General features: G+C 43.5%; 2 protein-coding genes across 2 annotated transcripts; one reads left to right on the top strand and one right to left on the bottom strand.

Annotated features, from left to right (window-relative positions):
- The first annotated feature begins 3,432 nt into the window (after positions 1 to 3,432).
- anpepb.1 (alanyl (membrane) aminopeptidase b, tandem duplicate 1) lies at positions 3,433 to 17,237 on the top strand. Its single transcript, XM_017473709.3, has 21 exons — positions 3,433 to 3,638; positions 4,137 to 6,216; positions 6,647 to 6,789; positions 7,012 to 7,148; positions 7,249 to 7,375; positions 7,695 to 7,849; positions 8,128 to 8,241; positions 8,456 to 8,599; positions 8,836 to 8,901; positions 9,240 to 9,305; positions 9,571 to 9,740; positions 9,868 to 9,944; positions 11,085 to 11,218; positions 13,273 to 13,328; positions 13,542 to 13,689; positions 14,549 to 14,640; positions 14,977 to 15,087; positions 15,452 to 15,619; positions 15,912 to 16,052; positions 16,163 to 16,244; positions 16,850 to 17,237. Exons 2-21 carry the CDS (start codon positions 5,624 to 5,626, stop codon positions 17,000 to 17,002), a joined length of 2,877 nt encoding a protein of 958 aa, XP_017329198.1. The 5' UTR covers positions 3,433 to 3,638; positions 4,137 to 5,623; the 3' UTR covers positions 17,003 to 17,237.
- A 3,824-nt stretch (positions 17,238 to 21,061) lies between these two features.
- Positions 21,062 to 26,027, bottom strand: cdk10 (cyclin-dependent kinase 10). The gene is made up of 14 exons (XM_053682330.1): positions 25,887 to 26,027; positions 25,415 to 25,529; positions 24,995 to 25,067; positions 24,615 to 24,686; positions 24,398 to 24,500; positions 23,922 to 24,003; positions 23,692 to 23,759; positions 23,529 to 23,581; positions 23,363 to 23,432; positions 23,211 to 23,270; positions 22,185 to 22,308; positions 21,938 to 22,077; positions 21,768 to 21,820; positions 21,062 to 21,634 (listed from the first exon to the last, which is right to left on the bottom strand). The coding sequence occupies exons 1-14, from the start codon at positions 25,895 to 25,897 to the stop codon at positions 21,522 to 21,524; spliced, it is 1,137 nt and encodes a 378-aa protein (XP_053538305.1). The 5' UTR covers positions 25,898 to 26,027; the 3' UTR covers positions 21,062 to 21,521.
- Positions 26,028 to 27,500: the final 1,473 nt, after the last annotated feature.

Below are 27,500 nucleotides of genomic sequence, written 5' to 3'. Positions count from 1 at the left end.
ACCCAATAGAGCGAAATACAGAAGTGCTGCCGAGTCCCGGATCACTTCAGGAACTGATGTCATTACTGAACACATTTTAGGTGAATGAGTGAAATGAAAATAAAATGGGACACAATAAACATGTTTAATTTTATTCTTAAATGCTGTTCGAAATGTCAAATCTCAAATCTAGAACCTTTAAGATGTGCAACCTAACAACAGAGTGTGTCCCCATCGGAAAGGAATCCAAACTCGAAGCTTTTAGAATACCAAAAACCCTCAACGACACAAAGAACCTCGTAGAAACAGCACGTGAGCCATCACTGTGGTCCTTCCATGAACTCCGACACCACAGCGCACTTCAGTTTTATCAAGAAAACAATAAAAAGACCGGTGTAGAAGAAACGGCCGAGGCTGAGCCGCATGTACTCATGCAGCCACGTGTTTTCACTCAAAACTAAACTTCACTAGGAAATCACGACATGTTTCGATGTGGTATGAACATTTTTATGAAAGAGCTTGGATAAGATTGGTCACATGACCGGAGCCATTCAAGCTTTCACCTGAGAAAGAGAAGGATCTGCGTTGGAATTAAAGAAATACATCAATAAATACATCAGAAAACACAACAGAATACAGATACATACGTCATAAACAACTCTGAGATTTTAAGTGTTTAATTCCTCGCAAAGCAGTGTAAACTCCTCTGTCCCGAAGATGTGGAAAACTTCCAGTGACCGCTTCACCTCTGACTGTTACACAGCACTGACACTGGAGACTCCTTCCGTAACGGGCACATAAACATCTCCTTACAGAGAATGTCACCATGTCCTGTGAATTCAATTCAATCCCATTTTATTTGTATCGCGCTTTTTACAATGGACATTATCTCAAAGCAGCTTTACAGAAACATATAAACACGGGACACGAATGAGCCGTCGCTATAGAAATTATAATGTATTAATAATAACGAGCGCATTAATATAAGCCTGTGATGTGCAGCTGCGCTACTGTCAGAACTGCTGTTATAGAAAACTAATCAACACCTCCTGACCAATCACAATCCAGAACTCAGCAGCGCTGACGTGTAAAACCACTACTAATATTTTGGTGAATATAATGTTTAACGGGTTTATTATATTTTAGACATTCTAAGAAGATACGACTATATTTATATCATTATAACACACGGCCCAGTGTAAAAAAATAACCAGCTTCTGATTGATTTCCTAATTAAAGACATTTACACTTAATTTGAACACGTTGTTGATTTGAATTGAACAAAATTAAAAGTTATATGAGGTCAATAAGAAATTCTGCGCTCTTAGTATAATTTGCATCAATATTGTTTAAACTAAATTGAATTAAAATGTGTTACTGGATGTTTTTTTCTAATTGATGAACTGATTTTTATTCATCCATAATCAAGATCAAGAGTAACATTTGAGAAACGATTATTTAAAAAGACATAGAGCTTGCACCATAAGACTATACAAGCCGTTAAATTTATAGTATGTGGTGATATTTTTCTATTTTAAAACTGACTGCATGTCAGCAAAAGCCCCTAAATCCAGTGTAAAGCATCACTGATGCTCTGGGAAGTGCTGATCATTCATTTCACAAAATACAAGTACAGATACACGTAACTGAAGTATAAGTATGTTTTATATTTTATATTTTAGCCTGGTTGCCTCTGCCAGGAGGTTGCAAATCAGCTGTAATGTAAATGGATCATCAAGACAAGACAACAACTCGAAACATAACTCGTTCTTGAGCGTTTGTAATGTCAAAGCAAATAAAATATTTAATATAAAAATTTGATTTCATCGTTTTGTCACCTTTGGACTCCTCTAACAATTCTTGTTATAAGTTAACTGACAGTAAGTCATCACAGGGCATTTAGTATAAATCATTAACATCGTTATAAGATAGAGAAGAACAGCACAGTTTCCATTTTATTTCTGCTCTCGGTTTACTGGAAAGATCACTCGTCAGTAGTTTCAGTGTGACGTAACGATTCTCTTTTTAAAAAATATTAATAGATAAGATCAAAGCTAGATAAAGCTCCAATAATTTCATCAGACGGAGAGGGTTTTATGGACTAATTTAGACAATTATTCACTTAAATGAACAGCACATGAAGTACCGTAAAAGCTGATAATATATCAGGAGATGTTCCGTGAACTTTGTGTGGCTCGTTATCGGACTTTTCCTTGAAAAGAAAGTTTTTCAAGTTGTAGAAGAACTCCAACATTGTGCCATTTTTTAAACTTAAAAAAAGAAGAAGAAATACAAATTGCATTAACTTCTTCGCTAGAGAAGTCCATGAGCATTTCTGATCCTTGACTTTCTTGATTGGGCATCACAAAAAACAAAGAACCCTTTCAACTGGAGCTAACAAGGCCAGAGGAAATATGCATAATACCAAAACACATCCTCCTCATTCCGAAAACCGGATGTCCTCTGAACACTTTATTACCTAAATGGGTCAGTACTCACGTTAGTGATAGTGATAACCTTCTTCCTATGAGTTTTACTTCACCAGAAATTGTGGAACCTCGGGACCTGGAGGAATTTCTGCCTGCCTTTTTTGGGATAATAATAATAATAATAATAATAATAATAATAATAATCTTAATTGGGGTCAAAATCATGATGTGCTTTACATAAAAGACAAAAAAATTAAACAAAGAACAAAACAAAGATGAAAGAAATGTAAAAAATAAAAAATAGAAATAATTAAATTAAAAACAAGAAGTCACAGTGAAGATAGTACAATAATGATTAAATAACAACATCAGTAAAACAATCTACAGGTACCCAGTGAAAAACTTAGCAGTAACAACCAGTATTTTGATGACTGGAACAATGAATAAATCCTGGTTAAACTGGTCTTTAATCCGGATTAAAAAACTGTTATTGAATCATATATCATATATCATATATCATATATCATATATCATATCATATATCATATAACAAACACGTTCCTGAGTTTAGGAACTTCTACACTGAAAAAAGAACCGTGGATCAAACCAAAAAATATTGGGTCACCTTGATGCAGGTAAAGTTTTTTGTTTAATTTGCCTGAAACAATTTGTTTTATATACGCCGCATGATAGTTTTGTTTGTTTGTTTGTTTGTGTGTGTGTGTGTGTGTGTGTGTGTGAAGGAATTACATTTGTAATAAATGTCTGAATATAAAATGATGTAAAAAGACGAATATAATAGATGGATATAAAACGACAATAAGCTTTATATTTGTGAAGTGAGTTTTATGAAACAGACACTGAATGTAACTGCTGATGGAAATGTAATGCTTTATTCAGCTAGCTTGTTAGCATGCTAGTTATTTAGCATGTTAACGGTTTTATAGATTTTGTTATTGAACACATTGCGTGCTAGGTGTGTGACGTCACCTCCTGTGACGTGGTTCCTGTGTTCGAATCGTTTGCCGGGTGCTTGTTGCGGTGTTTAAATTATACTGTTCCTTTCCTTTTCATGAATAATTTCAGTTTTATTTCAATAGTTTCACGTTTCCTTCTGAAGTATTTACATTTTTTCAAAGCACACTTGTTTTGTTTTCTGGGACTAAAGACAGCAAGTGGAGTCATCCACATCGGATCCGTCTAAATAATATCAGCTAATGTTGGAGTAAGGTGCGTTAAACACTCAACATGGTAGACGTCGAGTGTGTCGAGTGTGTTCAGTGTGTCGAGTGTATTCAGTGTTCAGTGTGTCGAGTGTGTTCAGTGTGTCGAGTGTATTCAGTGTGTCGAGTGTGTTCAGTGTGTCGAGTGTATTCAGTGTTCAGTGTGTCGAGTGTGTTCAGTGTGTCGAGTGTGTTCAGTGTGTCGAGTGTGTTCAGTGTGTCGAGTGTATTCAGTGTTCAGTGTGTCGAGTGTGTTCAGTGTGTCGAGTGTGTTCAGTGTGTCGAGTGTGTTCAGTGTGTCGAGTGTGTTCAGTGTGTCGAGTGTGTTCAGTCATTCTTCCTCCGTCGTTAGTGGGATCTTTATCTATGCTAGGTGTATAGAGACACCTGTCTATAGGTGCTGCATCCAGACTCTAGAGCGGGTTAGCTTTATTTGTTGGAGAATTTAATATTCATTTTGATGACCCAGAAGACCCTCTGAGAACCGTGGTTGTGTCCATTCTAGATTCAGTAGGGGTCAATCAGAACAAGGACCTCACATCTACAGGAAAGTTTTTTCCCATCAGCTCTCAGGACTTTACACTCACACATGCACTAAATGTGGATTTTGCACTTTAGGTAAATTGGTTTGTCTTTTTTTCTTGTATTTTTTGTTTGTTACATTAACATCGAGAGGAGTTGCGTTTTATATTTTGTTGTATGCAGAGCTATACAATGACAATAAAGATCATTCATGCATTCACAATGTCACTACATGATGCAGAAAAATGAGTGCATGCTTTCATCACCTCTAGGCTGGATTACTGTAATACTGGCTGCCTTATGTCCCAGTGATCCCTCACGTCTGTGTTCCCTTCTGGATCTCCTTTTAGTTACGCTGTCAGAGCTAGTATCGGCGGAGTCCCTGCTTTCACTCACGCAAACTACACTTAACCATTACGGGACAATAAACATACCTAATAATCTGTCCCTCCCTTTCCCTCTCTCTCTCTCTCTCTCTCTCTCTGTCGAGCTACACATGATACTCCTGAGATGCCAGTGTTCCTGACCCCTTCTGCTCTCCGGACCTGTCTGATCCATCCTGATGCTCTGCTTCTGGTTGGAGTTCTCATCAGTTGGAGTCACATGCTGCTGCTGAGGATGTCCCACATGGTGCAGTCTGAAGATCACTGAGATCACTGAGGACGGTTCCACTTAAACTCCATAAAGATGCCTCTGGACCTCAGTTCATATGAACGGTTATACTATGATAGCTTTAGCACTACAATCACCACAAACAGTTCTGCACTCGAGTCTCCATCAGTGACCAGTGGAGAAGTTCAACACAACAGACTTCCTGTAGAAACTGTAATGAATTTCCTGCTTACACAACTGCACTATTTCAGCATGTAGTATCAGCACATTTACAGAAGGGGTGTATTTATTTATAATCACACTATCCGGTGTCACCCGATTGAGGATGGGTTCCCTTTTGAGTCTGGTTCCTGTCCTCTGGCTACTCATTAGGGATAAATTCCTATATTTAAAATCTATTTCCTGAGTGTATATATTTCTGTAGCGCTGCTCTGGGACGATGTCCACCGTTAAACACGCCGCACTAATAACACTGAACTGAACTGAAACCTGTCAAAGCCAGAGACGGGTAACAGACGTGGGTCATTTGAAGTATTTAATGTCAACCTCACCCTCACCTAGTATTATACAATTTCAAGTAAGCCTGAAGGAAAGAGTTTTTTTCTCTTCTTCCCTCAGTTCGAGTGGCTGTCTTATTCAGCCGACTCATCAAATTCATTTTAACTCTTCAGAGTGTGACTTCCCCCTTGTCCCTATGGGTCTGGTGCCAGATGCCCTCTGAACCTGCGGCATTAGTGGTTACTGTGTGTTAATAGTTAATTTATTAAATCTGATGGGAGGAGGAACATCTGAATAAGAGGGAGTGCAGATATTCACTCCACTCGCTCCCACTGTCAGTTTCCAGCACACCTGGTCATCATGGGTAAAGGGTTCTTTATTAGCAAAACGGTCGGGATCGTCGGGATCGTGTTGGGTGCTGGAGCTGTGGCCACCATCATCGCGCTCTCTGTCGTTTACTCTCAAGAAAAATCCAGAAACAAAGAAGTCGAGGTGAAACCCACTGAAGCTACAACTACAACAACAACAATCCCTCCAACCACATCAGCATCCAACGAACCATGGGACAAATTTCGTCTCCCTGATACTCTTATCCCGGTTTCTTACGATGTCACGTTATGGCCGCGTCTCAAACCGAACGCTGAAGGTCTCTACGTGTTCACGGGACACTCCAGCGTGGAGTTCGAGTGTGTGAAGGAGACGGATCTGATCCTGATTCACGCCAACAAGCTGAACCTGAGCGCTGACGCCACACTGAGCACGCTCAACGGCTCTCCCGCTCCGTCCATCACGTCCACACGAACCATCAGCAAAACCCAGTACCTCGTTTTTCACCTGAGCGACAAATTAAACAGCGGAGAGAGGTACAAACTCCACACCGAGTTCAGAGGGGAACTCTCCGACGATCTGGGAGGATTTTACCGCAGCGAGTACTACGTAAACGGAGTGAAACAGTAAGTTTTTTTTTCCTTTTAGACGTTTAAAAACGTATAAAGTTCAGGAGGTGTGAGAAGACTGTTTCGTCTGGATGATTCTCCCACATAAAATGCTCGCTTCGTGCCGTGTGTCCAGTCACATGGTTTGTTTTTTAGTTGGATAGTGTTTTAAAGTTTTGCGTTACTGCTGATTCAGTCTTCTCCTTCCGCGCGTCTGTAACGGTTTTATTATTTCTAACTTTGGGCGGGAAAAGCAGTAGTGAAGAAGAATTTTAAGCCTTTTTAATGCATACTTGGTCCATTAAAGGTATTTTAAAAACATTTGATATTTTTCACTTACTCTAAAGATCGTTGCGGGTGCGGTGCAGTTAGTGCAGTCCCTGCGAGTTTTAGACGTTTTGTTGTTTTCTGTATTTCGAGGTAACGATGAGTTCTCGTTTGTTTTTAGCGTGGTGGCTACGACACAGATGCAGCCCACAGATGCGCGGAAAGCGTTCCCTTGTTTCGATGAACCTGCAATGAAAGCTTCTTTTAATATCACTCTGCTGCACGAGCGAGGAACCGTCGCGCTGTCCAACGGCCAGGAAATCGGTATGACGGTTAGACATTTTACAACTTAACAAACTATAAGGTTATGGTTTGGGGCAGGGTTAACATGAGTACCTTTTCTCATTACTGATTTTATTATATATATGTGTATATATATATATTGTTGGAGTTTGTCCAAATCTCTCCCGTGGTCAGGATGTATATGTGTATATAGTAGAAGTGAAAGTAATTGTTCACTCATTCATGTTTTTTTCTCCTTTTCAGAGTCGGTTGAAATTAAGGAAGGTGATGAGATCCTCAATAAAACACGGTTTGAACCTACCAGGAGAATGTCAACATACCTGCTGGCGTTCATCGTCAGTGATTTTAAAGCGATTGGGAAAATGGAAGACGACGTTTTGGTAATTGAGTTTTTCTGAACCGTAGTTTGGTTTGTTTCACGTATTACGGTTGCGTCGACGTGAATCAGCAGGAATTCTGTTTCTCTTTGTTGTGGCGCAGATTCGTATTTTTGCCCGTGCGGAGGCCATCGACGCGGGTCACGGGGAATACGCACTGAACATCACGGGCAAGATCCTGAAGTTCTTTGAAAAATATTATAACGCTTCTTACCCGCTGTCCAAATCAGGTGAGAATCCCGATTCGTTCCCCATCCTCTGCTACGACGGAGCAGTTTACGCAACGTAGATAGTTATCATTACTCTTCTTTACTAGTTTTATGTTTAGAGTTGGCAATGAATCTCCAATTTCTCATTTATATACTGCTCAGAAGTGTATTCGCATCCCAGTCACGCAACAACATGATGAACATCTCCATTAGTAAACAATAAAATGTCACGTGATGTTAATCTTCCCATACCCTGCGCTGGCTTTTTATTTATTTGTTTATTTTTGGTCTGTAAATCCCCAGAATGAAATAAATGATGAGGTTGAAATGATTTGTGCAGATCAGGTGGCTCTGCCGGACTTTAACGCCGGTGCGATGGAGAATTGGGGTTTGATCACGTACAGAGAAACCGCTCTGCTCTACGACAGTGACGTGTCCTCTAACGGGAATAAAGAGCGAGTCGCCACCATCATCTCTCACGAACTCGCACACATGGTACCCGCTGTGCTGTCTGAAACGTTTCTCTACTTTCAACCGCTCTTCCTGTTTACTGTACACTTCATAGCAATACATTTTTTATTAAATGAGCTTAAAATCACTAAAATAGATTTCGTTCCTCTTAATGACGGACTACAGAAACAGTGCAGATGCAAACAGAGTCCTAAAAGTCTTTAAAAAAAGACTTTTATTTTTTAAATACACACACACACACACACACACACATATATATAATAAAATCTGCTGTTTCTCGTTTTCTTTGTCTCGCCTCTCAGTGGTTTGGGAACCTTGTAACTATCAAATGGTGGAACGATCTCTGGCTGAACGAAGGTTTCGCCTCCTACGTTGAATATCTCGGAGCCGACGATGCTGAACCTGACTGGAATGTTGTAAGTCATTCATGATAATTCATAAATAAATGAGGTAATCAATTAAAACGGATCCAAATCAGGACCAGGAGTCTGTATCCAATACCAGGACCTGTTATTATTTTATCAGCCCAGTACTGTGCTCTGATTGGCTGATAACGTAGAACACGCAGAGGAACACTTCATGGCGCTCTCTATTTTACATTTTTATGACCTCGTCTTTTCCCCTCGTCAGAAAGACCTGATCGTACTGAACGACATCCACAGAGTTTTCGCCGTGGATGCTCTGGCCTCGTCCCACCCGCTGTCCTCTAAAGAAGACCAAGTCCTGAGACCAGAGCAGATCAGCGAGGTGTTCGACGCCATCTCCTACAGCAAGGTAACACTCGACACCAACCCCCACCTCCACTCTTCAACCTGACCTTAGCCCCACCCCCTCAGTCTAGCCCCACCCCCTCAGTCTAACCCCAGCCCCCAGTCTGTTTTTTCCCTCATTTGCAATCATGTGACCATGTTCCTATAATGTACTCAATACATAATGTGTGTGTGTGTGTGTGTGTGTGTGTGTGTGTGTGTGCGTGCGCGCGTGTGTGTATACATGATTCCTGCCTCTAGGGTGCGTCGGTGTTGAGGATGCTCTCGGACTTCCTGACGGAAACGGTTTTTGTGGAAGGCCTCAGTGTAGGTTCCAGCTTTTCTTTTCTTTCTTTTTTTTTAAAGATAAAATTAGGCTTCATAGTAAACACAAGCAAAATAGAATCCTTAAAGGTTGACTTTATAATTATTCTAATTTCTGCTGGCACGTGTTATCTTAGCTAACAGTACTTCACAGGGACTTGTACAGCAGACGCTCCACAGAGACCCGCAGTATAACACGTACAGCTACGAGTTACAATACAACACGCTACACTCAGTAGCGAACAATGTTTAGGGGCGGAGCCAAATGAGTAGGCAAGGAAAGCTGGAAGTGTTTATGACGAATACCCAATCATTTTTTTTCAATTTCTTCTTCTTCACAGAGCTACCTCAATCACTTCCAGTTTGAAAACACGGTGTACACAGACCTTTGGGATCATCTCCAGAAGGTGAGTTATTCCACCCCGCAGGACTAATTTTAATGGTTGCAGGATGACATAAAAAAAAAAAGTTATAGAAAACGACTCAGTACCCTTTGACCAATCAGAATCCAGAATTCAAAAGCATGGTGCTGTGAAATGAATACACTTGTAGGAAAAAGTGTTGTTTAAGGGAACAGAACACGTAAGGGTCTCACCAGAGGAGCAGCCAGGAAGCTTATTTTGGAGCATTTTGTAATGAAGGTCTCACTGTGTGGTTTTTAATCTCTTCCAGGCTGTAGACCGCACTGGAACAAAGCTCCCAGGGAAGATTAGTGAGATCATGGACCGCTGGGTTCTTCAGATGGGTTTCCCAGTGGTGACGATTAACACGGTGAACGGAACGCTAACTCAGAAGCACTTCCTCCTGGATCCGGACTCCGTCGTGGAACCGTCTCTATTCGCGTAGGCCAGATTCTATCAATATTAAATAAATATTTCATTAAAATAAAATAAAATACTAAATTCACCCAGATGTGTGACTTAACTCTGGGTTTCTATACCGGATATGCGATTGTTATTTATCTTTTAGGTACGAGTGGATTGTTCCTATTCAGTGGATGAAAGGTGGAGCGAAGCAGAACATCTACTGGATGGAGACCAAAACCGGTAAGCAGCAGAGCCAGAGTGAGGGTAAAAATATCCTGCGTAATACGCTGTAAAAAGATTCAGGGGTTCCTCGTTCCACGTCCTTCACGTGTTTAAAACAGTCAGGTAAAGTTGAAATGAATACAGTCGTATAAAGTAGTGTATTAGTATAACGCATACTGATGTGGAGGCGTGGTTTTTAACACTAATGTGGAGGCGTGGTTTTTAACACTAATGTGCAGGCGTGGTTTTTAACACTAATATGGAGGCGTGGTTTTTAATACTAATGTGGAGGCGTGGTTTTTAATACTAATGTGGAGGCGTGGTTTTTAACACTAATGTGGAGGCGTGGTTTTTAATACTAATGTGGAGGCGTGGTTTTTAACACTAATGTGGAGGCGTGGTTTTTAACACTAATGTGGAGGCGTGGTTTTTAACACTAATGTGGAGGCGTGGTTTTTAACTCGATTTGCATACAGTACGTGTTTGCAGAACTTTAAACCGATCTCTTTTGTATTCGAAAGTATTCATGTTGGGTTCTGCTAGTGAGAATTTCCGTGTGTCGTGTTTTTATATATATATAATAAATATTCCTACGTTGAGTCGTGACCTCAGAGCGGGCGTGTCTCCGCTGCGTGCTCCTCGCGTCACAGAGAGCAATGTTCACTCTAATCTATTTTGGCAAATCTGGCATTTATCAGGAGGTGACTTGACGTTTCTTTTTGTTTTGATCGAGGTATTAAGTGTTTCATGTCTAATTTAATGTTTAATGTTGAACAAAATAAGCCTCTCTTCTGCCCCATTCCCTTTCAAGCAATCCCAGCAAACTCTCCCATTCACTATTCTCATGAAGACTTGCTCTCGAGTCTTCGTTATTAAACTCATTTGGTCAGTAGCAGTCTGCCGGCTGTAACCCTACAGCTGAGGCGACGCCGTGGCTCGGTGAAGATACGCAGCGTGTGTTTGTGTTATTCTGTGTCCCACGTTGGTGTAAAATGAGTATCTTGGCATACGATCATTTAGCTGTGCAGTTCCAGGTTAATCAGGACATCTGGACGTGCACAGCCTGTAGGACATGTGGTGTTCTGTAGATTTGCAGTCGAATGCAACACCTTCATGAAGATTTAAATGATTTGAACTTGCACAATATTCTCTTTATAGCTCAAAACACTGAGATGAAAATGGTGGGTTCTGATTGGCTGGTGGCCAACCTCAACGTGTCTGGGTACTACCGCGTGAACTACGACATGGAGAACTGGAATAAACTGCTGCATTTACTGCAGACTGCTCATGAGGTACCAACATCATAACAGTCCGAATCAGGAGTCACGAACACACCCAACTTCCTCTCAACACTGTGTGTGAATTCTAGAATGTTCTCCACCATTATTACCAGTTTAATGAGAACTTTGGTGTTTACTGGAGTATGCTGACGGAGCATATCGATCATATTGATGTTTGTTGGTAAATACAGGTGTTTGTTTATTTATTGTTTGATGGAAGATGTTGGTGTGTGATTGGTAATTGGGAATTGTGGAGTTTGGTGATGCCCGTGTTAGGATGATACTGTTGTCATTTGATAGTTTATAGATGTTGCAGGTTTTTTAGGTGTTTTTTGGTAGTGTTTGATGATGTTTGAGAGCGTTGGTGTGTGTGATGGTTAATTTTGGTGTTTGTTGATGTTGGAGAGTGTGTGTGTGTGTGTGTGTGTGTGTGTGTGTGTGTGTGTGATGGTTAATTTTGGTGTTTGTTGATGTTGGAGAGTGTGTGTGTGTGTGTGTGTGTGTGTGTGTGTGTGTGTGTGTGTGTGTGTGTGATGGTTAATTTTGGTGATTGTTGGTGTTGGAGAGAGAGAGTGTGTGTGTGTGTGTGTGTGTGTGTGTGTGTGTGTGTGTGTGTGTGTGTGTGATGGTTAATTTTGGTGATTGTTGGGGAAATGGTGGTGTGTGTTGAGGAATCTCGGAGTTTGGTGGAGTGTGTTGGTGGAGTGTGTTGGTGGAGTTTGGTGGAGTGTGTTGGTGGAGTGTGTTGGTGGAGTGTGTTGGTGGAGTGTGTTGGTGGAGTGTGTTTGGTGGAGTGTGTTGGTGGAGTGTGTTGGTGGAGTGTGTTGGTGGAGTGTGTTGGTGGAGTGTGTTTGGTGGGGTGTGTTTGGTGGAGTGTGTTGGTGGAGTGTGTTGGTGGAGTGTGTTGGTGGAGTGTGTTGGTGGGGTGTGTTTGGTGGGGTGTGTTTGGTGGAGTGTGTTGGTGGAGTGTGTTGGTGGAGTGTGTTTGGTGGGGTGTGTTTGGTGGAGTGTGTTGGTGGAGTGTGTTGGTGGAGTGTGTTGGTGGAGTGTGTTGGTGGAGTGTGTTGGTGGAGTGTGTTTGGTGGAGTGTGTTGGTGGAGTGTGTTGGTGGAGTGTGTTGGTGGAGTGTGTTGGTGGGGTGTGTTTGGTGGGGTGTGTTTGGTGGAGTGTGTTGGTGGAGTGTGTTGGTGGAGTGTGTTGGTGGAGTGTGTTGGTGGAGTGTGTTTGGTGGAGTGTGTTGGTGGAGTGTGTTGGTGGAGTGTGTTTGGTGGGGTGTGTTTGGTGGAGTGTGTTGGTGGAGTGTGTTGGTGGAGTGTGTTGGTGGAGTGTGTTGGTGGAGTGTGTTGGTGGAGTGTGTTGGTGGAGTGTGTTGGTGGGGTGTGTTTGGTGGAGTGTGTTGGTGGAGTGTGTTGGTGGAGTGTGTTGGTGGAGTGTGTTTGGTGGAGTGTGTTGGTGGAGTGTGTTGGTGGAGTGTGTTGGTGGTAAACGGTGTGTACGGGACGGAGTGTCAGGGCGTTTTGATGGGGAATTGTGGTGTTTGGTGAGGAACGGTGGTTCCTGGGTGAAGAACGGTGGTTCCTGAAGAACGGTGGTTCCTGGGTGAGGAACGGTGGTTCCTGGGTGAGGAACGGTGGTTCCTGGGTGAAGAACGGTGGTTCCTGGGTGAGGAACGGTGGTTCCTGAAGAACGGTGGTTCCTGGGTGAAGAACGGTGGTTCCTGGGTGAGGAACGGTGGTTCCTGGGTGAGGAACGGTGGTTCCTGGGTGAAGAACGGTGGTTCCTGGGTGAGGAACGGTGGTTCCTGAAGAACGGTGGTTCCTGGGTGAAGAACGGTGGTTCCTGGGTGAGGAACGGTGGTTCCTGGGTGAGGAACGGTGGGGTTTTATTGGTATGTAATGGAGTTTAAAGGATTATGTTGGTGTTTATGGGAGAAAGTCTTCAGCTTAACAGGATTATTATTTGCTCTCTGCTGTTCTTTCTTAAAGCAAAATATCTCTGGAATTAAAAAGACTGAAATAACAATCTCGCTGTTACTTACTGAATCGTTCTCCTTTATTTCCCCCCAGAGCATTCCCATGATTAACCGAGCCCAGATTATAGACGATGCTTTTAATCTTGCAAGGTGAGTGTTTTTAAAGCTGCAGAAAAAAGGTCATCATTTAAAAATGAATCACATCCATGTTGTAGCCACTTTATACACAGTTTAAGTGATTAGTGCACTCCTGTGTTATTCGTAATCATCCCCGTTGCCATCAATCAGCCAATCAGAACCCATGCTCCTGCTCTGGTATTGGTCCAGAAGGAAGTCATTTGCATATTTGTCTGTCGTTAACAGGGCGAGAATTATTCCGACCACGCTGGCTCTGAACACTACACTGTATTTATCATCGGAGAGAGCGTACATGCCCTGGGAATCCGCACTGGACAACCTGGACTATTTCTACCTCATGTTTGATCGTACGGAGATTTACGGCTCTCTGCAGGTCAGATTACACACGCTGTAGAAAATACATACCTCGTGTGTGTGTGTGTGTGTGTGTGTGTGTGTGTGTGTGTGCAGTTATAATAAAATACAGGGTGATGTGGTGGTGTGATAGATAGGGATATATATATGTGTGTGTGTGTGTGTGTGTGTGTGTCATTCAAACTCCTCTGTCGTGAAGATGTGGGAAAATTGAAAGTTCCAGTTCTACCTCTGAGTGTTACACAGCGCTGACACTGGAGACTCCTTCCACACACGCTACATAAACTTACAATCTCCTTACAGAGAACTTCCATTTGTGTAAACGAGCCGTTACTATAGAAACCATAACATATCAGAACGAGCGCGTTAATATAAACCTGCGCTACTGTCAGAGCCGCTGTTCTAGAGAATTAATCACCGCCTCCTGACCAATCCGAGTCCAGAACTCAACCGTGCTGTGGTACAACACACACTAACAGGCTCCGCCCCCAGCCCATCTCAGGTCACAAGCTTCAGGATCCGGAAAGTTATTTGTTTTGTCTAAAGAACCTGAGAGGCGAGACTAATTCATGTGATATTTCCATCGTTTACTGATGAGTTCTGAGGAAGTCTGAAGTTTGTAGTTGGTTGTTCGAGATGTCAGTCAAACATCTGCTTCCTGTATAAGTGGGTGGATCTTAGACACCCTTTACCAGACCAAACGTATCGGACTCTAGGAACAGCTTTGCGAGGTTTCTAACTTTTGATGTACAAAAGCTGAGATGGGGGTGGAGTTATGGTGAGGGGCGGAGTTTTTCATTCAAATCACTTCAAATCCAACTGATCGGTTTCACCCAGTAGAAATCGTACTTATTTTTTGTGACCTCTGTGTCCTTCAGGCTTACACAAGGAAACAGGTGGAGCCACTCTTCCTGTACTTTAAAACCCTGACTGACAACTTCATGAAGGTTCCTGATGGTCACACGGACCAGTAAGTCTCCTGTGGACTTCACTGTGATAGAATTATTCTACAATTATTTACTTTCAAGTGTTAAAAAAGTGTCAAAATACGTCATACTTTCAGTCTGTTTTGGGGTACGTTCTTCAGGTTTTTTTTGTATTTATTGATTTCTAAATCAAGCACCAAATCTGTACATTTAATTAAAATAATTACTTGCATGTTTTGCATATCATTTAAATAAATGTTGTTTACAATTAAATAAAACTTTGTTTACAATTTGTTTAGTTATCGTTTCATTTCAGGTGCGTGTTAGTTGTGTTGAATTGTGTGTGTGTGTGTGTGTGTGTGTGTGTGTGTGTGTTGCAGGTATAATGAGGTGAACGCTCTGCGCGTGGCCTGCAGCTCCGGCGTGGAGGAATGCAACACTCTTGTTAAGAATTGGTTTGACAAGTGGATGAATGACTCAAAGCTCAACCCGTTAGTCTCATCATCATCATTATTATTATTATTATTATTATTATTATTAGATCATTTTTACATCTTTGTTTTGTATATCTCTGACACACATGGGTAGACACACACACACACACACAGGGAAACAAGCAAGCACTAATGAAGAGTATTAACAGAACGGATCAAACTCGGGTTCACGCTCGTGCTCGTTATACACAACCGAGAAATGAGTGAAATATTTTTATGATGAATCTAAAATGTTTTTTTCTCTGAGTTTCCCACTAATACTGTACGTATCAGATTCGGGTTTAATATAACATTACACTTCATATCTCTGACTGTCATGTAAAAGTTTATGTGACTAATTTCCTCCCGCGCTCTCCTTCAGGATTCACCCTAACCTGAGGTCGACGGTGTACTGCCGGGCCATCGCTACAGGGGGCGCCAGAGAGTGGGACTTCGCCTGGTCCAGGTTTAACAACGCCACCATCGCCATCGAGGCCGATAAACTGAGAGCTGCCATGGCGTGTAGTACCACACCCTGGATCCTCAACCGGTAACAAAAACCATGACACAGCGATATTCGAAACTTTCCCGAGAACGACATTAAATCTGTTCTTTAAAAATGTAAAGAATACGACACGTGTATCGACACGAGACCGTCCACATCAAGTCAGAGAGCGGGTAAAGAGGGGATTATTCAGAAAAACAACCCGAGGACAGGGCGCAGTGTGACGCTACCACCACCGGGCGTCACTCCGAGTTTCCACCAAACTCAGAACTTACATATACAGCGCTGTAAATCTGTCTCTGCATATCTGTGACATTTACGTTTTCGTCTGATGCAGGTATCTGAAATACACGTTGGATCCGTCGAAGATCCGTAAACAGGACGCGACGTCTACGATCATCTACGTGGCGAATAACGTGGTGGGTCAGCCGCTAGCCTGGGACTTCATTAGAGCGAACTGGGAGTACATCTACAGAGAGTGAGTGTCACGTGCACACCATCACGCTGCTGTGGGACTAAATACTCACAGTAACTCCGGCACAGTAATACACAAACACCTGGACTGTACTGATGTGTGTTCTCACGCAGGTACGGCGGGGGATCGTTCTCCTTCGCTAATTTAATCAACGGTGTCACCAAGCGCTTCTCTACCGAGTTTGAACTCAAACAGGTACACACACACACACACACACACAATAAATAATGTAAATAAACATTGTTTACTGTTCCACCCCGAAGTTGCAACTATCACAGATTATTTATTTAATTACATTTAAGTTCCTGTTCTCGCTTACTTTATAGCAGCTATAAACACTCGCTCCCTCACCATCCCTCTCTCTATTCCCTCTCTCTATTCCCTCTCTCTATTCCCTCTCTCTATTCTCTCTCTCTATTCCCTCTCTCTATTCCCTCTCTCTATTCCCTCTCTCTGTTCCCTCTCTATTCCCTCTCTCTATTCTCTCTCTCTATTCCCTCTCTATTCTCTCTCTCTATTCCCTCTCTCTATTCCCTCTCTCTATTCCCTCTCTCTATTCCCTCTCTCTATTCCCTCTCTATTCCCTCTCTCTATTCTCTCTCTCTATTCCCTCTCTCTATTCCCTCTCTCTGTTCTCTCTCTCTATTCCCTCTCTCTGTTCCCTCTCTCTATTCCCTCTCTCTGTTCTCTCTCTCTCTCTCTCTCTCTCTCTCTCTCTCTCTCTCTCTCTCTCTCTCTCTCTCTCTCTCTCTATTCTCTCTCTCTCTCTCTCTCTCTCTCTGGTCTGTTTGATGTTGTAGTTGGAGCAGTTCAGAAAAGATAATGAACACATTGGCTTCGGTTCTGGTTCCATGGCGATCGAGCAGTCCATCGAGAGGACGAAGGCCAACATCAAGTGGCTCGAACAGAACAAGGAGGAGGTGCAGAAGTGGCTGGAGGCAGCGATTAAATAATACACACACACACACACACACACACACACACACGGGTAAATGAGGCAGACTGATTTATTTATTTGCCACATGCTGATATTTCCCAGGAGTCTCTTTTAGCCGGTGGTCATCGTTATCACTGAAGGTTTTGTATTTGAGGTGTGATCGGTTCGTGGTGTTGATGACCGACGCATTTAAATCTTCCATTCTGTAACGCTGTGGAATAAAATAAAAGAGTATTTTTTTCTTTTCAAAACTATTTGTGTATTTATTTGCCGTAATCACAGGGTTTACATGCAGAAATGTATGTTTTAGAAATGTATTTTATATATTTATATTTAATTTCGGCACTCCTCCGGGTACGCCGGTTTCCTCCCCAGTCCACAGTGTGCATGTGGTCTGATGGGCGTGTCCAAAGTGTTCATAGCGTGTGAATGGTTGTGAGTGTCCCCTGCGATGGATTGTACCTCGCCTTGTACCTCACCTTGTACCCCGCCTTGTACCTCGCCTTGTACCCCGCCTTGTACCCCATGCTCCCTGGGAGAGGCTCCAGGTTCCCCGCGACTCTGTAGCACAAGCGCTACACAAAGTGGATGGATGTAATCCTTCAAATCTGCACTTTTACACTTCATCTGTCTCTATGATGTTGGACATGTGACTCTTTCTGCACTGGTCCTTATAGTTTGTAGAAGTGTTCAGTCTCCCATACGTGTGTGTGTGTGTGTGTGTGTGTGTGTGTGTGTGTGTGTCTGATGTCACATCCATAACTCTACCCACGTAGAAATGAATTAAAACGTGGGCTCTTACGATTGTCTGCGTTTTCCTCAAGAAACTGAATGACGACAAATACAGAGCACATTAATCGTACGCTCGTCTCTGCTGTGAGTGTAAACATCGCGTCTGTAAACATCAGGTCTGTAAACATCGCGTCTGTAAACATCAGGTCTGTAAACATCGCGTCTGTAAACATCAGGTCTGTAAACATCGCGTCTGTAAACATCAGGTCTGTAAACATCGCGTCTGTAAACATCAGGTCTGTAAACATCGCGTCTGTAAACATCGCGTCTGTAAACATCGCGTCTGTAAACATCAGGTCTGTAACAGTATGAGGGAAACTACCCCAGTGTTTCTCACACCTAACACTCAACACACTGACGTGTCTGCTCGTGTTCTCACGCTCGGGCCGAGCTCGGAGTTCCAGCCGTGCGAACACACAGTGACGTGTAATAAATCATGTCTGCTCTGTGAGATATCAGCAGCTCGTTCCCACAGACGCTGACGAACGCCAGCAGACGAGTGAAACCTCCAGCCCACACCGTGTTCAGTCGAGCGTGAGGGGAGAATCGTCGTAAAATGGTGAAATGTCACTTCAGTACCATGTGCATCATCTGCACCGTCGTGTCCGTCGTGTCCGTGAGCATCCTCGTCGGTCTCTGGACTTTCCAGTTTCTTTCAACCAAACAAGACCAAACAAGCTCTCAGACCGCAGCGCCGGACAGCCGCCGTCTCCCGGGACATCCGCGTCCTCTTTCTTACAGCATCACGTTATGGCCGCGTCTCAAACCGAACGCTGAAGGTCTCTACGTGTTCACGGGACACTCCAGCGTGGAGTTCGAGTGTGTGAAGGAGACGGATCTGATCCTGATTCACGCCAACAAGCTGAACCTGAGCGCTGACGCCACACTGAGCACGCTCAACGGCTCTCCCGCTCCGTCCATCACGTCCACACGAACCATCAGCAAAACCCAGTACCTCGTTTTTCACCTGAGCGACAAATTAAACAGCGGAGAGAGGTACAAACTCCACACCGAGTTCAGAGGGGAACTCTCCGACGATCTGGGAGGATTTTACCGCAGCGAGTACTACGTAAACGGAGTGAAACAGTAAGTGTGTCCTTTTGTTAAACTGAGATCAGGAGACTCTTGGGGTTTCTCCCTGGTTCTAACCGCTTCACCCAGACAACCCTTACACTTCTTATCCCACTCCGTATTTCCGGTGTAGAAACTGGTGGCTTCGTCACTTCTGGGTGTCCGGATTGGTCGAGGGGGATGATTTAACGTGTGGATTCAGTGAGCACAGAAGTAGGAGGAAAGTGTTGTAAAGTTTGTACTGACGCTGATGCTTTGATGTTGTTCTTATAGTTTTGTTTAAAACATCCTGATATTTTTGTTTTTCTTTTACATTTTATTTTGTATTTTTATTTACTCAAGATTACAACTCTGCTGTTTATTTCATCGGATTCACTTAGCAAAATCCAATCAGGCAAACTCAGCAGCACACTCGGACAGGAACTCGCTTATGATTGGTCGAGTTCTGACAGGAGAGAAAACAACAACAACAACAACAACAACAACAACAGTTTTAAATGACATTTTAAATGACTTTTTTTCATTTTTGAAAAATAAATTGTTGTTATTGTTTGTTATTAACGAGCAAGATGATGATGTCATGGACTTGTTTCCTGATGGAGGCGTAGTGGTGGTGCAGTCAGACGTCACAAAGCCACTGAGATAATCAGTGTGTGTGTGTGTGTGTGTGTGTGTGTGTGTGTGTGTGTGTGTGTGTGTGTGTGCGCGTGTGTGTGTGTGTGTGCGTGCGTGCGTGTGTGTCTTCAGTAAATATTTCACTTTTTAATGCCAAAAACAGGAACTGCTGAGCTGAAGGTTGTGGGAATTGTTTGCCTGTGTGTGTGTGTGTGTGTGTGTGTGTGTGTGTGTGTGTGTGTGTGTGTGTGTGTGTGTGTGAGCACTGCAGCAGCAGCGTTAGTGTGAAGGTTCAGACATAAACATTGTTCTGAACGAAAGTTCTGGAAAGACTTCATAAATAAATTGCGTTGTTTGTGAACAGGATCGTGGCGTCCAGTCGAATCCGCCCCACACACAGCTGTGAGATCTTCCCCTGTCTCCAGCAGACCAGCAGCAGCCCTGCTCTCCTCATCACACTGCTGCAGCAGCGAGGAACCTTCGCCTTCTCGAATGCAGTGCAAATCGGTATTATACACAATTTACATTACTGTACTGGGCACCATCACACACCATCACACACCATCACGCAGCGACACGCAGCATCAAACAAGATCACACACCAACATACACCATCACACACCATCACGCACCGACACGCAGCATCAAACACCATCACACACCATCACGCAGCGACACGCACTGACACGCAGCATCAAACACCATCACACACCAACATACACCATCACACACCATCACACACCATCACACACCGACACGCAGCGACACGCACCGACACCCAGCATCAAACACCATCACGCACCATCACACACCATTACGCAGCGACACGCACCATCACACACCATCACACAGCGACACGCACCGACACGCACTGACGCGCAGCATCAAACACCATCACACACCAACATACACCATTACACACCAGCACGCATCAAACACCAACATACACCATCAAACACCATTACACACCAACATGCAGCATCAAACACCATCACACACTGACACGCACCATCAAACACCATCACACACCATCAAACCCCAACATACACCATCACACACCAACATACACCAACACACAGCATCAAACATTCACAACTTCACGCCCATGTTCTCCACCTTTCTCTACAACACCAGCACTCTACATCACACACTAACACACACTAACACACACTAACACACACTAACACACACTAACACACACTAACACACACTAACACACACTAACACACACTAACAGGCATGGACACACAGCAGTTTTCCTCAGAGAACACTAATATTTGGTAAGTTTTGGCGCTGTAGTGTTTAATCTCCTCGTTCGTGTTTTTAGACAGATTAAACACTAGCGTTGACGGCACCGATGTTACGATGAGCAGATGGGAGTGGACGGAGATGATGTCATCAGATCAGCTGATTCTCATCGTCACCGATGACGCAAACTTTCAGCCAACGAACAGCAGACGAAAGCGCAGCGTTCCTCCGATATAGAGTGCGGAGAGACGCGGGTCAAACTACCGCTGGATAAATATAATACCAGACTTCATTTAAACTTTACACTAAAATAAATGTGTTCCTTTAAGAAGACACACTACACAACACACACACTGTACACTTTTATTAAAAAACAACAATCCAAATGTACCAGAGATTAATATCTGATGACCTGTATGACCTCTAACTTCCTTTACCTTCGGTCTCGGCAGTGAATTTGTGTGTGTATGAATCATTTCTGTTAACACAGTCAGCACTAATACTCAATAACACACACACACACACACACACACACACACACACACACACACACACACACACACACACACACACACACACACACACACACACACACGGATCCTGGTCTCTTCCTCAGGCACACACACACACACACACACACACACACACACACACACACACACACACACACCTGAGCAGTCGTGTGTTACCCGTCTCTAAACTCTAAGGCCTGTTATCACACTTCTCTTCCTGTAAGATTAAGGAGGTGCTTCATTTTGATTGGCTCTTGGTTGCAAGGCTACAGCTCTTTTCTGATTTGATGTCAAGGATCAGGATGCAAGGGAGTGTCCCGCTTTGCTCCGTTTTGATTGGCTCTCGGATACAGGCCCCGCCCGTTTGTTCCGATGGTGAGGGAAGGTGGGCATGAGCTCTGGCTCACATGCTGCAGAGATACAGAAAGCACACACACACACACACACACACACACACACACACAAATATCGATCATCATCATCAAACACACCATTATCATCTCTCTCACACACACACACACACGCACACGCGGTGATACTCACGCAGTGGTTTCTCTTTGAAGTACGAGCTCTCCAAACAGTCCTTGGCCGAGGCTCTTAAAACACACACACACACACACACACACACACACACACACAGAGTAATAAAAAGATATTAAGATTTAAACTAAGATTAATCTTGTGCATGTGCGTGTGTGTGCATGTGTGTGTACCTGCGTTGGGGGTTGTACATGAAGAGCAGGTTGAGGAGGCGGAGTCCAGCCTCTGACAGCCAGGTGAATTTATTCTTCAGGTTGTTGTATGGCTGTTTCCTCAAACTGTACTGACCGACCAGGGGGAGCCGCGAGAAGCCCTGCACACACACACACACACACACACACACACACACACACACACACCTCAACAAAAATGTAAAATAAACACCTCACACAGAAAAGTTGTCGCTCTGTAATTGTGTACCGGCCAGATGTTCTCATTCGGTGTTCCCAACAGCTGCACAATCAGATCCAGCTGTTGGATCTCTGAGCTGCCCGGCAACAGGGGCTTATGGGCCAGGAGTTCAGCCAGGATACATCCCACTGCCCTGTGCACACACACACACACACACACACACACACACACGCACACACACAGTAACCAACTTAAACCTGAGATTACATCTTACGGTACAGCACGGCTTATACCAACCTGAAGCATGTGTTTATATTAAAGAGCGACACGTCCTTCTGTACATCCGTTTATACTTCTAATTAATATCAGCTCCTCAGTTCCTGTTCTCACTTACATTACAGCAGCTACAAACACTCGTTCCCTCACTCTCTCTCTCTCTCTCTCTCCCTCTCTATTCTCCCGCTCTTCTCTCTCTCTCTATTCTCCCTCTCTATTCTCCCACTCTTCTCTCTTTCTCTATTCTCCCGCTCTTCTCTCTCTCTCTCTTCTCTCTCTCTCTATTCTCCCGCTCTTCTCTCTCTCTCTCTTCTCTCTCTCTCTATTCTCCCGCTCTTCTCTCTCTCTCTCTCTCTCTCTCTCTTCTCTCTCTCTCTATTCTCCCTCTCTCTCTCTCTTCTCTCTCTTCACGTTAATAAAAGATGAATCACAGTGTGTGTGTCAGTGAGAAACAGTAGAGGAGTGTAAACTCTGTCCTGAAGATGTTGAAAACTGAAAGTTCCAGTTTTACCTCTGAGTGTTACACAGCGCTGACACTGGAGACTCCTTCCACACACACTACATAAATCAGTGTCTCCTTACAAAATATCAACGATTATTTAAGGGTTAGGGTTCCGTTTATTATCAGTGGAGCGTGCGCTGTACACGTCCCTGTGAACGAGCCGTTACTATAGAAACCATAACATATTAGAGCACGTTAATATAAACCTGCGCTACTGTCAGAGCCGCTGTTATAGAGAACTAATCACCGCCTCCTGACCAATCACAGTCCAGAACTCAGTGATTTGTCAGTGATAAATTGCTAGTGATGGGTCGTACCACATGTCCAGTGTAGTGGTCTGTGACTTGCTGCCCAGCAGGAGCTCAGGTGCTCTGTACCTGCACACAGGAAATGAGGTCACAGTTGTCACTGATGTCAGCTGATTAAGGGAGGGGTTAGTGCTGAGCAGTGAAGGTGATGTCACACTCACCACAGTGTCACTACTTTAGGTGTCATGGGCTGTTGAGGGACACCATACACACGTGCCAGGCCAAAGTCCGCTACACACACACACACAATAACACAAACACCCATGTTTTTTTGTGTGTGTGTGTGTGTGTGTGTGTGTGTGTGTGTGTGTGTGTGTTGACACTCACCGATCTTCACACAGCCTTTATCTGTCATCAGCAGATTGGACACCTTCAGATCCCTGAAAGTGGAGAGGGAGAGTGGGCGTGTCAGGGACAGTGGGCGTGTCAGGGACAGTGGGCGTGTCAGGGAGATGATCAGCATGCCAAAATAAGTGGGTGTGTCTCTCACCTGTGCAGGATGAAGTTGTGATGAAGATACACCAGACCCCTGAGCAGTTGCAGAATGATACACTTCACCTACACAACACAACAAACACACACATATCGCAACAGTGTGTGTGTGTGTGGAGAGGGGCAGTCAGGTGTATTTGTGTGTGTAGTACAGTGTATTTATACAGTCAGATATACAAAGCAGGTGTGTGTGTGTGTGTGTGTGTGTGTGTGTGTGTAAGAACTTACCTGTGCCTCCGAGAAGGGAGACTGCATATTCTCCAGGAGGCTGGCCAAATCCTGCTCACAGTAACTCATCACCAGGAACAGACTGGAATACACACACACACACACACACACACACACACACAAACATATATACAAACACACACACACATAAATACACACACACACACACACACACACACACATATATACAAACACACACACACACACACATATACAAACACACACACACACACACACACACACACACACATATATATACAAATACACACACACAAACACACACACACACAAACACATACATACAAACACACACAAACACACAAACACATATACACATCACTGGTGATATTACAGACATGAAGAAGCTTCAAATGATGATATTACAACAATCAGATGTTATGGAATATTGTGCAGCTGTGAGATGAAACTAGATGTGTGTGTGTGTGTGTGTGTGTGTGTGTGTTTCTGTCCCACACCTCTCTAACTGGCTCCCCACCACCACCTCCTTCAGCTCCACGATGTTCGGGTGTCTGAGCCTGAGGAGCAGCGTGATCTCTCTCAGACTGCTGATAGGGATCCCTATACATACACACACACACACACACACACACACACACACACACACAGAGATATAGATTAATTAGAACAGTGTCTATGTGAGCAAACACACAAGTTAACAAACACACAACTCACCATCCTTCTCTTTATCCATGCGCACTTTCTTAAGGGCCACAATCTCATGTGTGCGTGTGTCACGGGCTCGGTCTGTTTTTACACACACACACACACACACACACACACACACACACACACACACACACACACAGACACACACACACACACACAGACACACACAGACACACACAGACACACACACACACACACAGACACAGGGGTTTTAATATATTTAATACAGTTGTTGGTGTCACAGTTTATAAGGTGACCAAAAGGCACAGAGTTCAAATCCCAGCACTGTACTGATATTAATGATGTTTATGATGTTGACTCTCACATTAGAAACTCTGTGTGTGTGTGTGTGTGTGTGTGTGTGTGTGTGTGTAGCTCAAACTCACACACAATTCCATATGTTCCCTCTCCAATGCGGTTCAGCTTCTCGAACTCTTTCACACTCCTGCAGTTTCCCAACTGAACACACACACACACACACACACACACACACACGGCTCTGTAAAGTACTCAGCTGTACACACACTGTAACATATGAGCAGTTTTAATCAAATGGCACTCAGATTTAACTGGACAGACAGAGTGATCAGACAGACAGATAGAGAGAGAGAGATGGATGGACAGAGAGATAGAGAGAGAGAGATGGATGGACAGACAGATAGAGAGAGAGAGAGATGGATGGACAGACAGATAGAGAGAGAGATGGATGGACAGAGAGATAGAGAGATGGATAGACAGACAGAACTGTTTTCGGTACAGTGGTCGCTCATTATTACTAACTAGCATTAGCATTAGCATTAGCTTACCCGCTCTGTGTGTGGAACAGTAAAGCTCCTGCCGGTTTTGAGCGCTTTCAGTCGGATGGGCTCCGCTTCAGGATCCGCCGCGTTCTCCATCTGATAAACATCCACACCGGATGCACTGTAATACAGCGCCGCTAACGCGTTAGCATGTTAGCTATTTACGGTTTAGATTAGCGAGTTTGAAATCTCGCGAGATGTTAGTTAGGTGACGAGTTTTGGCTGTGAGGTTACGTGGTACTTTGGCCAGGCCCCTTCTGATTTTATTTATTTATTTATTTACACGTTAAGTGTGATTGTGTATTACATATTAATACTAATCTGTGACACATTAAACATGTTTTACACATCAATATAAACAAATAAACCCATTTGTGTACGGCATTTTGTACAGAGTATAAACAGCTGTGCACTCAACTGTATACAGAATCTACTAACTACACACACTGACAACACATAGATACAGAGAGTCACATACCTGTGTGGCATTCTCGGTGACGTAACGTGTGTGTAATAATGAATGTGTGTGTATGTGTGTAATAATGTGTGTGTGTAATAATGTGCGTGTGTGGTTAGGCCCTGCTGATGATGAAACGACCCCCCACAACGACGGGGCTGCCCGGCCTGCGCTCTCGGTTAGCCTCCTCTATGGAGCGTCCGGTATTCGGAGCCAGCAGGTTCTCCCGGGATGGAGCGGTGATGATGATGATGGGTAAGACAGGGGGTGGGGCCGGGGGACAGGAAGGAGATAAAAATGAGGATGGTGATGTGGTGTTGTGAAGGAGCTGGGCTGAAGAATCAGCTTCATTTACTGTAAAAAAACAACAACAACAAAAAAAACAAGTGTTCACTTGTTCACTTGAGTGTTCACTCAATACAGATATTAAACACCATCTCAGAATAAACATCTGTCTGTGTTTGTCTTGATGGGAGGAACACTCCACTGAACACTGAACACTCCACACAGCCTGGACACTCCACACAGTTTAAGTACGAGTGACGAGATAAAAGACATTAATAAAGAAAAATCTGTATGAAATCCCACTGAAAATCCCATGTGGAGAACAGTTCTCTGGTCTGATGAGACCAAACTGTAACTTTTTTGAACAAAGCACTATGTTTTGTGGAAACTAAAATCTCTGGAAACACCGTCCTCACTGTGAAGCACAGTGGTGGTAGCATCGTGATGTGACGATGCTTTTCATCAGCATGGAAACTAGTCATGGTTGAGGGCAAGATGGACTGAGACAAATACAGGACAGTGCTAGATGAAGTCCTGTTCCAGTCTGTAAGAGACTTGTGACGGGGCTGGAGATTCACTTTCTAACAGGACGTATGCAGTTTCTAACTCTAATTTGTGCTTATCAACAAAGTCTGCTGTTTTGTTTAATTAACCTGTCACAGTGGCAGATATGTGATTTATTCTGTACACTGTGGGTGTTTGTGTTAAATTGGATTGAGTTTAAGCTCTAGATGTCGAGAGAACTGTGGCAGTGTTTAACCCGAGTTAACCCACCATGACAGAACACACCGAGAGGAACTTCACTCTGTCACTGTGCTTCATAATCATCATCATCATCATCATCATCATCATCATCATCAGTACAGCTAAAAGGCTTAAACACACACACACACACACACACACACACACACACACACACTGATCACCATAACATACACTAACTATAACACTAACACACACAGTAAGACAATGGAATATACATTATATGCATTAGTAATGTCCTGATAATCACTTATACAATTCATATCACAATATTTTACTGCCATTACTGTAATATCAGTCACTTAAATAGATAAATAACTACACAGATGGATTAGAATGATGGGACACAGTGTTACAGTTAGAGACACACAGACATGTAGAGAGGGAGAGAGAGAGAGAGAGAGAGAGAGAGAGAGAGAGACAGACAGACAGACAGACAGACAGACAGAAAGACAGACAGACTGAGACATTATTTAAGATATAAAGTAATGGTGTGTGTTACCGATGCATGGTGTTGAGCTGCTGGCTGCAGAACCCATTCCCCATCAGAATCTCAGTGCATGTCCATCACTCAACACTAATCACTCA

The sequence above is a fragment of the Ictalurus punctatus genome, chromosome 8, assembly GCF_001660625.3.
Source record: "Ictalurus punctatus breed USDA103 chromosome 8, Coco_2.0, whole genome shotgun sequence".
NCBI lineage: Eukaryota > Metazoa > Chordata > Actinopteri > Siluriformes > Ictaluridae > Ictalurus > Ictalurus punctatus.
This window is presented reverse-complemented; position numbering and strand designations above follow the sequence as displayed.